Genomic DNA, 12159 nt, shown 5'->3' on the forward strand with positions numbered 1-12159 from the left:
CACTACAATGATGTTTAGATGAGCTGTGATACATTATGAGAGAGCTGGAGTGTTTTATTATGTAGTTTTCCAAATCCTGCAACATTTGTACAATGACCTGCAGAATGCTTCACAAGCAGTGCTATTGCGAGGAAGCCAGAATGGATGTGGCTATTAGAAGGCGAAAAGAAAGTTGGAGGGATGGTCACCTTGGGATACCCGCATGCACCACCTAGCAGCTGACTGAAAACCATACTATTTGGAAACTTAGTGGATCAAACTCTCAGCTCTCTTGGTGCTTAGCGTGAGGAGACAGCAACTGCTTAAATCGGAGAAAAAATAGTTAGGACGTTTCATACTTTAAAACCAATCTAATTTTAGCAAATCTCATGAGGAAGCAATGTTTCACTGTGGTGATGAAACAAGTATGGCGGGTGGGGAAAAGGCAGGTAAATGGGATGGAAAAGATTAAGTTTTCAAAGACCCACACAGACCATGTTGCTGAATGACCATCCTTTGGAATGGCCTGTGAATTTCTATTGTTCTATGCTTAAGTGCCGAATTACATTCGCTTTGCTCTATTACAAGCAGTGTTATTGATGAGGCTTTGTTTCTCTCTCTTTATTTACCTGCTAATTTTAATTTTTTTCCCTCTCCTCCTCCCCCAGTACATTAAAGTCTTTCTCAACGAATCATGGACAGCAAGGTTTGGAACAGCCATGGAAACCAAATCCTTAACTCTTCTTTGGTCGATAACTGTCTCCATCTTTGCCATTGGTGGTCTGGTTGGAGCACTTATCGTAAGCATTCCAGTGAAGTACCTGGGCAGGTATGTTCCTACACAAATAGATATGAGGATGAAATAAGCCAAAACCTGCTGGCTTACCCTGTTTGTTTTCTGATACCGGCGCGCAAACATCTCTTACCATATGTTCTCTGTATGAAATGTTCTCACCTCGCCTGACTCTGCTAATGGGGTTTTCATGGTGCCAACATCAGACTTTTACAAGACTGGTGTGAAATGGATTAGACTATTAGAGAATAAAGTCAGTGGGAAAATACGAGTGAAGTAAATCCAATTAACAGTCAATTTACACACCTGCCTTCATAGCTGGAGAAACAGATGCTCTGCTAATAAAGCCCTCAACCAAACTATTGGAAAATAAATAGCTAGCTATTTTGGAGAGGTTAGCAATGTTCAGCATTGCTGCAGAGCATGTTCAGCACCTGAAATTAGGTTCTATATGGAGGAAAGAACGTTCTGTGGCATTATCACCCATTAACAGGAGAACTCCCACCAGATCAAACCTATTGTTAGGGCTGACTCCCAACGGACTGTAAAATAGTGGTGGCGAACCTTTATGTTTGGTCATCCAAATACATTTTCTTGATTGAATATTTCTTCATTTAAGCCATAATTCAAGAAATATTCAATCAAGAAAAAACTGAAAACACACTCCCAATCGAACATGGACTTAGACTTAAGTACCTAGACTTGTGCAAATGTTCGGCGGTGGGGAGGGCTGGGGAATTTCTAGCCCATGGGCCACAGGTTGGCCACCACTGCTGTAAAAAATAGCAAGTTCTTTCCCATGTTCTCCCCCAATTCAGTGAAGGAAGGTCTCGTGTATGACACACAATTGATAAAGTCAATGCTAGGTTTGAGTTGGTACTTTTTTTTCACATAAGTGAGCATTCAATTCACACACAGACAAAATTTCTTAACAAGTGTTCTGCATCTTGAACATGTCAGAGAATGACTGCTTCCCTTTAACAAGGATCATTACTGGGATTTTACCTTGTCTGTTAGTTTCAACATGAAAACATCCATCATACTCATTCATTTTCATATTTACGATCTGCCATTCCAGTGAACTTGCCTTAATGTGAAAATGTGTTTGGGACAACCTTATGGATTATTGTGGCTGGAAATAGAAAACTGTGATAATTACATAGAATGATACGGCATAGAAATAGGCCATTTGGCCCAATTGGTCTGTGTTTATACTCCACACAAGCTTTCACCTTCTCCTCTCTTATGCACCTCTATTTTCTTCTCAAATTGTTTCTAACAAATCATAATCGCAGAGCACCTTTAGTTAAGTGAAGGTTAAAATGATTCTCAACTACTCTGTGCCTGAAGGTTGCATGGCGATTGTTGAAATTTACTCAGAAACCAACCACAACAACGACAGTGTACTTATACAATGCATTTCACTTTAGGGGAGGATGTCTTAAATCACTTTCCAGAAATCAAGTGGGAGCCTGAGCTAGTTGGTAGATGGTGAAGAGGGTGTCGGGTGGTGGTTTAAGAGCCAAAGGTGCAGTCAAAGAGATTGAGTTTTGAACAAGGCAAATAATTTCCAATATGCTTGCCGCACATTGAAATGATAAATACTATTTTAATATTTTTGATGTTAATTGTGATATTAAAACCTGGCTTCTGAGCAGCTGAGATACCTTCCAGCTTTATTTTACATTACAAAAAAAGGCCGTCAGCTATTGATTATATGATAGTTGACAGGCTCCGGTTCTACACGGCCCATCATTCACCCGCTCTAAAATGACTTCAGGCCATTTGAGTGGTTAAAGTCTTGCAAAACAAAAGATGGCCTGTCTTGACAGATGTTGCGCTCAGACCTGGGAGGGATGCACAGCAATGTGACAGAATGGAAACACTTTCTAATTTGGGTAGATTAGAAGATGGGAGTTTTGTGATTTATGCTGGCAGAAGATAGCTGGAGGAAAGAAAAAGCAGAAAATAGACTATTTCACTTCCAGTCACAGTTCCCCAGACTAAGGCTGCTTCCCCTTGCTCTCTCATGTCTCTTTAGGAAATTGATTATTAGAATATCAGACCAGTAGTTAACAAATCCCGAAAGATATGATACATCTTACTTCAGGGAAATATATCCAAAAGACTATTTTATCCAGCAAATTATATTTGATTTTTAATTTAGGAGGTTTTTTTTGTCAGAATATAAGCATATTCAGATGTCTGGTATGTCAGATGCAGCATAGCAGAGAATTCCCACATCCCCCTCCCCCCATGAAAGAACTGGTGCCACAAATGACCTCCTCACATAACAGCAGTTTGCCCTTAACTTGGGTTCTTTAAATAAAATTGCAAATGTGTCTTGGCGGTTTAACCTGGAAAGTAGTGCTCACTGAATTGTGCACCTCTAAATAAAGCCTTTCCCTCCAGCACACCAGTGACTATTGTTGTTTGTTCTGCACCATCTGAACCCACCACAATGTCTCTTCCTTTAAGTCTGGAAGACTCAGTGTGCCAGGATGACTGGGAGCTTTGTGAGATTAAATCAGGTTCAATATCTGAGTTTCTCCACATATACACAGAATCTGCTTTATCATGGACTCTGCCCCCTACCCACTTCATTACCAAAGGAAAGATCCTACAAAGTTTATCTCCTTGGTATTTATCTTGTTTTCCCTTCTTTATTGTTAATCCTTCAGGAGTGCTGTAGTTAGAGCACTCGCCTCACAAGGGAATGACCTGGGTTTGATTCCCGGCAGGGCGAAAGCTTGGGCAAGGTTCCTTACTCCACACATCTGATAATAATCCCTCAAGAAAAAAAAATAATAAATTGGTCACTCAATCCATGACTGTTTGTGAGACACAGTTGTGCGCAATTGGCTGCCATGTTTTGCCCACAAAATATACAGTCAATTCACGTTACAGTATATTTTTTGAAGTGCTTTGAGACGTCTCAAAGACCTGAAAAGCGCTATATCAAATGCAAGGATTATTATTATATTATTGAAGTAGGGTTGGCAACATTTACAAATAGCGCCTCCTGCTGTGGCCTGATGTGCATCACACCGACCTGGGCAAGACGTTGGCTCTGATGAGCTCGGTAGCGGAAAGTCGGGTTCCCACGTGTCAGCATGATGTACCGCAACAACTCATCAGGACTTGCTGTTTGCTACTCAAGGTTGTGGAGGCTTCATTTTCAACCCTGAACAGTCATGCCCCACACAGAACTGAATGAGAACACACCAAGGGAAATAATGCACTGGTGCACTTGTGTTCCAGCAACCTTTGCCAATCGGATTTCCCAGAAGTTCAATTAAAATGAGTAAGAAAACGTTCCTTGGCATTTTCATGGCCAACAAGCTTTATGTCATTTCTTTGAATCTCTAATTAATGTGAGTGGACAGCACATTTACTGAGGAATTAAGCAAAGAGTAGGAAAATATGAATGTAATTGGACAAATTCTTCAATTAAAGTAAAATGGTGGGGGGGGAGAAGGGAGTGAATGTTTGTAAAATCTGACATTTGCAACATGTTGAGAAAGAGCCCAGCTAAATGCCAGACATAGCTCCATTGTCCATGGTTTCAGGGTAACTAATTGCCTGCTTTGCTAAAGTCTTTTATTTTGTATTTTTACCAATGACTTGCCACCATGCAACAAGTTTATAATTTTCTTTCCAATGCCCTTAGTCTGAGCTGACAAATAGTATTAAATCTTTGTCATTGATGCATCACACTAGAAGCCTCCTCACTTAGCACATAACTCCACACTGAAATAAAACAAAATCCCTCGCTATATTTAGTGATTGTCTTATGATACACCCCATTATAATAATAATAATAATCCTTGCATTTGATATAGCGCTTTTCACGTCAGGAGGACGTCCCAAAGCGCTTCACAGAACACACTGTAAAGTGAATTGACGGTACATTTGTGGGCGAACGCAGCAGCCAATTGCGCACAGCAATGGCCCACAAACAGTCGTAGATTGAAAATGACCAATTTTTTAAATTATTATTTTTGGTTTTTTGGAGGGATTATTATTAGGCGTGTGGAGTAAGGAAACTTGCCCAAGGTTTCGCCCTCTGCCTGGAATTGAACTCAGGTCTCTCGCTTGCAAAGCAAGTGCTCTAACCACTGAGCTACAGGACTCCACGAATTGTGTGTCATTCTCAATTTTGGAAAAGCCCCAGTCCCTTCTACTCCCCCCTTTCCCTGCCACTGCTACAGTTAATGTGCCTCTGAAGGACATTGCGTATTAAGTGCTGAAGTTAAAAAAGATGAGGGAAGAGTGGGGGAAGGTGACCGAAAGCGTGGTCGAAACTATAGGACTTAGGGTGGGATTTGAAGATGGAGAAGGAGGATGCTGCCTCCTGTGATTCCACAGTTCCCTCCAACTCTGTGTCATCTGCAAATTTATCTTACACTGGGTCTACGAATCCAAGTCATTATATATGCAAGGAACAGGAGGGGTACCAGCACAGATCCCGGAGGCACCCTGCTTAATGACTCTCTGCGTTTTGACCTATATCCCCTAACAAATGCCCTTTGCTTCCTTCCCTTCAGCCAATTCTGAATCGATGTTCATATCTTGCCCTTGATGCCCAGTGATCACAGTTTGTGTCTTTCAAAAGTTACTTAATCAAATGGCTTTTGGAAGTCTTGATATACTACACAGTTAATTTGGGCTGTCACCTTCTCAAAAAAAGTCAGTGAGATTGGTCAGACAGACCTATCCTTTCTGAACTTTTGTTGGCTGTCAATTATTAAACTATTTATATATCGGTAATCTTCATATTCCTTTCTGATAATTGACTCCATCATTTTTCCTATTATTGAAGTAAAGCAAATGGGTCTATAGTTGCCAAGTTTAGTTTATCACCCTTCTTGAATATGGAAAAAAACATCTGCTTGCTTTCCAGTCTGCTGGAACCTCCCCAGGCCTGATTGACTCCCTCATGATGTCTCAGTACTGCACAAATCTCCTGCCTTGTCTTCCTAACCACCCTGGAGTAGAGTTCATCCATCCTAGGGGATTCGCTAGTTTTCAGCCCCTTGAGCCTATCCAGAATTTTTCTTTAAAGCCTTTTCATTAAAGCCCAGAGCTCAAACTAAGTTTGCTGGCCATTGGGGCAATTTCTTAGTGTCTTTCCTGTTTAAAAACCTCCAGAAAGTTGGAATCTAATATGTTTGCTATGTTCTGTTCATTCTCTTTTTCAACCAATTTGAATCCCTTAGGGTTTTAACATCTTCCCTGACTGTCCTCTTACTGTTGACTTGCTAACATTTGGCTGTAGCGAGTTAGAGCTCATCCAGGACATGGTCTGACAGGCAACAACCGGTCAGAACAGTACTGGTCCTGAAGTCAAATGGAGAGGTAGAGGTGTGTGTCAACTGCGCACAATGTGAAAGTGAACCCCATGTCTAAGGATGATGTCACCAAAGAGGAGCTTATTGATGGTGAAGAAGAGAGAACCAAGGATAGAGCCCTGAGGAACGCCACATTTGGTTACAGTACAATACAATTTTACATTTATGTAGCTGCTTTCATGGTGAGAGGACATACCCAAGATCTTAACAATAATGACTTGCCATCCAAGCTGAGGTGGGAGCTGTGGAAGGTAGATTCCAAGGGGATAGTGGAGAGGAAAAATAATAATAATAATGCTTGTATTTGATACAGCACCTTATTATGTCTTTGAGATGTCAGCAATATTACTATGCGAGGAATCCCCATTGTGTTAAAATGCCTAATGAAGTTGCAGTACTTCAAATCCCTTCATGCCTCCCTATCTCTCCGGCCTGCTTACTCCCCAACCCACCACCCGCTGCCTCCGCTTGACTGGTTCCAGCCTCCTGCTTCTCCTTTGTGCCCTCTGTTCCACCATTGGAGGCCACTCTATCCCAAAAAGCCACTTCACCCCAAAACTCTGGAGCTCCCTTTCTGAATCTCTCTGCCTGGTCCCTTCCTTCCCTATCTTCAAGTCGTGCCTGAAGACCTTTCTCTTCGACCGTGCCTACTGTCACTTCCCCCCTCCCCCCGGCTTGGTATCGTGCTCCACCACTGTCATGTACTCTGGGACACTACCCTAAGTGAGGAGCACTATATCAATGCAAGTTGTTATTGTACTGAAGAAATGGAAAAATGTTTGAAAGAGAACAGGAAAGTAACTAACTGGTTCATTTATCCGGAATATTTTTCTTCAGTTAAATTGTTTTAAATATGTGCACCAGGGAATATTGGGAAAGAAATTTAACAAAGGCAAGGATTATTATATTAGAAACAACTAAATCAACAAAATTTTAAAAATTCAGTGGAGTTAGTAAGAAAAAGCTTCCTGTCATTTTATGGTCAATAAACTTTATATCATTTCTTTTAAGAGATAATTGCAACATCCCTTAGAAACTGCAAACAGAATTAAGAAAGCATTTGAGTTGATTTTGGTTGGTTAAAGAGGGATTTAAATACTGTTACCATCGGCAGATTGAAAACATAGAGACAAAACCAATGATCTCTGTCAATCACAGTGATATCAGACCCGTGCTAGACTGACAAACCCCTGGAGACTGATTGATAAACATGCTCCAAATCACAATTTGGATGTGACTGACAGGATTCTTTTATTTTTTATTCTAGCCTGGCTCAGTTAGTGTCTCTCTCGCCTCAGCAGAGCCAGAAGGTTGTGGGTTCAAGCCCCCTGGCAAGAGCTGAGCTCATGGGTCCAGATTGACACTTCAGTGCAGTGCTCATTGAGTGTTGCAATGACATAGGCCCTTTTGATGAGAAGTTAAAAGCAAAGTCCTGTCTCCCTGTTCGTTTGCACATTAATGATCTGATGACACTCTTTGAAAAAAAAGAAAGGAAATTGTCACGGTGTCCTGGTCAATGAACTTCCAGATAAGTTGAGCGTTCCCTCCGCTGGTTTGTGGGGCTTTGCGCTGTGGACGAAGACGACTGCATATGCCTACAATTACAACTGACAGGACTTACCTGTGAAAGGCATTGCCACATTTCAACACTAACAAAACGCAAGGATTATGTAGAAGGACACAAAAGCAGCACCTCATACATTTAGCTTAATACCTGTTAATGCCAAAGAAGATTCAGGTGAGAGGTATATTCTGTGAGAAAGCTTAACAAAATGATCTTCCCTCCTCCAAAGCCTGCTGCCAATTCTTATGATCTATTCCTGATAAAAATGTAGCTGTCCCTCCCTAGGGGTTCTATTAAAAAAAAGAGGTTGTTCATTCACCTGAATTCTCACGTAATCCAAAAGTGCTCACAGAATGATAAAAAAGTGTTACTTTTACATTTACTGTTACTCCCAGTATTCCCCTACACTTCCGCATATGTCAGACACCAGGCTGACCAAAACAAAAATTCCCCTATGCCCAGATCAATACATTAGGATGCACCGAGACAGGAGAACAAGAGGACATAAGTTTAGAGTTGTAAAGGGCAACTTCAGGACAAAAAAAGAAAAAAAAACATCTTGCCACCTTTCCCGGCAACCTATTCTAGTCGTTAATTATCCATTAGTAAGAAAAGGATAATGAGTTCTTACAAAGGATAATTAACAACTAGAACAGGTTGCCAAGAAAGGTGGTTTGAGGCAAGGAAATTGAATTTATTTAAAAAAGCAGCTTGATGCTGTAATGGGGGGGATGGTTGGGTGAGTATGCTGGAAGAATGGCTCAGATGGGCCGAAGGGCCTTTTTCATTCAAACCCATCTTGTGATCCTGTCATCTGACATTATTCCATTTCTTTTCTCCCAGGAAAGGGACTCTCCTTGCCAACAATGGTTTTGCAATCCTTGGTGCTTTGTTAACATCACTGAGTAAAACAGCTGGATCTTTCGAGATGTTGATTTTGGGGCGGTTCATCATTGGATTAGACGGAGGTGAGAAACTACTTCACTTTAATAAAGGCTGTGAGGTTACTCTTAGGGTTACTAAGCGTTTATTGGGTAACAAATATTTATAGAATGTACTGAACTCAGAATTACTGGGAATAAACTTTCTTTATTAAAACCTGCAGTAATGTGACTCCTGTGTGAATATTGTTACACAATTAGAGAGTTTGAGCCAGTTCAGTAGCACTCAAGTAATCTGGCAGGGGCATACATCCTGCCTAAAAAATACTGCCAGTGGGAGTAAAGTCCCTTCTGCTAAATTGAAAATAAATTTCTGAAGTGTATTTCTGAAGCGATAAGACAAACTGCTTATAGCTACACAGACACTGCAAGAAACGGATATTTATGTCTGAGTGTAGCAATAGCTGAAATGAAAGAATGTTGGACTTAAAGTAACAGGTTCCCAATTCCCAATCATAATTCCTTGGACAGCAGCCTGTAGCTTGATAAAACCAAGAGTAAGTAGTTGTTTCTCAGCACTTTGGGACAGTATATAAATGTGAATTGAACTGTGTATTTAGAATGGCAAACACTTTTTTTTAAGTGTTTTGTTTAAAACACTGCCGAGGGTTTGATGCAAAAAAATTCATAATCTGACCACCTACATCAACATGCTGTACAAACAGATTGATTTTGCTGATGTTTTGATCTGACCAGAATTATTTTGACAGCCCTGCTTGGTTAGAACTTCATCCCTATGCCATCCTTATGCCTGATTTATTTGTGGAAATAATCCAACATTGCCCTTAGCGAGAGAGATTTAGAAGATGGATTTGTGCTCTCAGTGAGTCCAAGAGCTCTGTGGGTGTGCAGAGCTCTGTTGTTAATATTATCGAAGAACCAGTTACATAAACGGATCTACAACAACAAATGGGCAAGAGGGCGCTTAAAGGTTCTGGAGCGGTCAGTTTGAATCACCTGTATTTCATTTCTGTTGCAGTCGTGGAGATTGATATCCTGCTGAAACCAACTTCTCCAGCTGGTCTCAGCAGCCAGGCTTCAGTGCAAATTGCTTTGCAATTTTGTGGCACACGACTAATTTATACTAGGCATTTGTTGACCATTCAGAGTACTTTTTGCAGTGAACCACTGGCAAAAAGGTATTATACCACTGGACATTAAACTACTGCAGGAAGTGGCCCTCAGACACAGTGAGGTTTCATCTGATCTGAGATACTTTAGGGGTATTTAGGTTTATGTAGGATTTTTTTAAAAATAGGACTGCATTGCCACCAATGAGAAAAAAAATCAATCTAAGGAAAGGTTGCACGTACAGCAGCTGCTGAAATCTTTCCTCTCAGCTGGAGATGATGTAATTTCACAGACAGGTTCAAGTGCTCGAACAGTTACGTCTGTGGTTCCCGGGATTGGAATGAGGAGGATTCCAGATGAATGAATCAATCAATGAAAGAAACCTTGATGTGGAACTACTTGCTGTGCGCAAATTAGCAGGCATTTCACATACAAGATATAGTGATCACACTGCCCGGTATATCCTGTGAAGCACATTGGGACATCCTCCCAATGTGAAGCACGCTATATTAAATATAAGAGTTATTATTGTTATTACTTTTAGGCATCTAGAAGACGTGAAAAGCGCTATATCAAATGCAAGGATTATTATTATTATTATTACTCCTGGTGTGAATGGATACAGAGCTTTGTCACACTTAAAGAAAAGGGAGCAACATTGATAAATAAAGGTCTTCATTTATATTTCAGTAAGGGAGCTGGCTAATAACTATATCAAATGCAAGGATTATTATCCAAAGGCCTGTTCTTCTTGTGTGAGCCGAGAGAACAAGTTTCGGTAATCTTTTTGGCCATGTCCTTCCAGTGGAATGTCCTTTCTCCCTCACATCCGCACTACAACTGGCACCGCCTTCCATCACCTTCGGAACATCGCCAGACTACGGCACTACCTCACCCCTCACGCTGCTGAAACCCTGGTCCACGCCTTTGTCACCTCAAGGCTGGACTATGGGAACTCTCTCCTCGCCGGCCTTCCCGCCACCTCCCTCCACAAGCTGCAGGTCATTCAGAACTCTGCAGCTCGTGTACTGTCCCGCACCAGGCTTCGGGACCACATCACTCCCACCCTCGCTCGCCTCCACTGGCTCCCCATCCCCCAGAGGATTGATTTCAAGATCCTCATCCTCACCTACAAGGCCATTCACGGCCTTGCTCCCTCCTACCTCTCCAACCTACTATCCCCCTACCTACCTGCCCGTACCCTCCGTTCCTCTGGCTCCGGTCTGCTCCACGTCCCCCGCCCCAACCGCCCTACCATCGGTGGTCGGGCCTTCAGCCTCTCAGCCCCCAGGCTCTGGAACTCCATCCCCCAGTGCCTTCGCCTTGCTTCCTCCCTTTCCTCCTTCAAGGCCGGTCTCAAAACCTTTCTCTTTGACCGTGCCTTCAGCTCCCCTCTCGACTCTCTTCCCCCTCCTCGCTCCCTCCCTTCCCTCTCCTCACCCTGACCATTTCCCCCTCCTTGCTCCCTCCCTTCCCTCACCCTGACCATTTCCCCCCTGCTCGGGTCATGACCCAACTGTGCAGCGCCTTGGGACGTCCTCCTGACGTGAAAGGCGCTTTATAAATGGAATCTTGTTGTTGTTGTTGTTGTATTGTAACTGGTGGAGTTAGATGAACCAAATTCTCTTGTCACCCAACATCCATACACATCCATGCTCTCACAGGGCTTACTGGATAATGACAAGGAAGAGGGAGAGTACCCTGGATGGATTTTATCCCCCTCTCTAGCTAAGAGACACTGAGGCAAGGTCTCATCAGCTAATTCAGCACAGACCAGAGAATGCTCCTGGAACCTTTCTGGTCGATATGACTTTGAGTATATTTGCCCATTAAGAATCAGAGCAGGGCCTTATTTACCCGTTTGCATTCCTGATCTTTGTGATACTAAAATCTAAATGTGTGACTGAAATCTGCAGAGGACAATGTAATAATACACGTGCAGTTTACTTTCACTTTGAAAAAACTGTGATGGTGGCAATGCCACAAAACACTTGGCTGAAAAGATTCATTCAGTTTGTGTTTTCCATGTCCACACCTCATGCTGTGTTATCATTGGGCTGGCTTGGCAGTCAGACATACTCGAGTCTGTACAATGACAGCCTGATTTGTTTGATACTGTGGTTCATCTGTAGGCATGTTGATTGGAATTTTGCAGCGATGTGTCACAGGCTATTAGATATCTGATGATGAAGTGTTGCTCTCTCCACAGGCATTGCCCTCAGTGCCCTCCCCATGTACTTGGGCGAGATCTCACCGAAGCAGATCCGTGGCTCCATAGGGCAGATCACAGCTATTTTCATCTGTTGCGGTGTCTTCAGCGGTCAAATCTTGGGGCTACCAGAATTACTGGGAGGCAAGGTCTGTAAAGTTTGACTTCTCATATCCTATGGTAACAGTGAGCTCATTTATTAGTATGATAATCAAGCACATTGGCTTTTTTTAAACAAATTCTGGCTGTAT

General features: G+C 42.2%; 1 protein-coding gene across 6 annotated transcripts in view; it reads left to right on the forward strand.

Moving 5' to 3' along the window:
- slc2a9l2 (solute carrier family 2 member 9, like 2) overlaps positions 1-12159 on the forward strand; it is a 191068-nt gene that overhangs the window by 57085 nt on the left and 121824 nt on the right. For all 6 annotated transcript variants that reach the window (XM_007897325.2, XM_007897328.2, XM_007897331.2 and 3 more), the window contains exons 4-6: positions 648-808; positions 8531-8655; positions 11909-12057. In XM_007897325.2, coding sequence (XP_007895516.1) covers positions 648-808; positions 8531-8655; positions 11909-12057 — 435 coding nt within the window. The remainder of the gene's footprint in view (positions 1-647; positions 809-8530; positions 8656-11908; positions 12058-12159) is intronic.

The sequence above is a fragment of the Callorhinchus milii genome, unplaced genomic scaffold (genome assembly GCF_018977255.1).
Source record: "Callorhinchus milii isolate IMCB2004 unplaced genomic scaffold, IMCB_Cmil_1.0 Scaffold1, whole genome shotgun sequence".
In the NCBI taxonomy this organism is placed as follows: Eukaryota; Metazoa; Chordata; class Chondrichthyes; order Chimaeriformes; family Callorhinchidae; genus Callorhinchus; species Callorhinchus milii.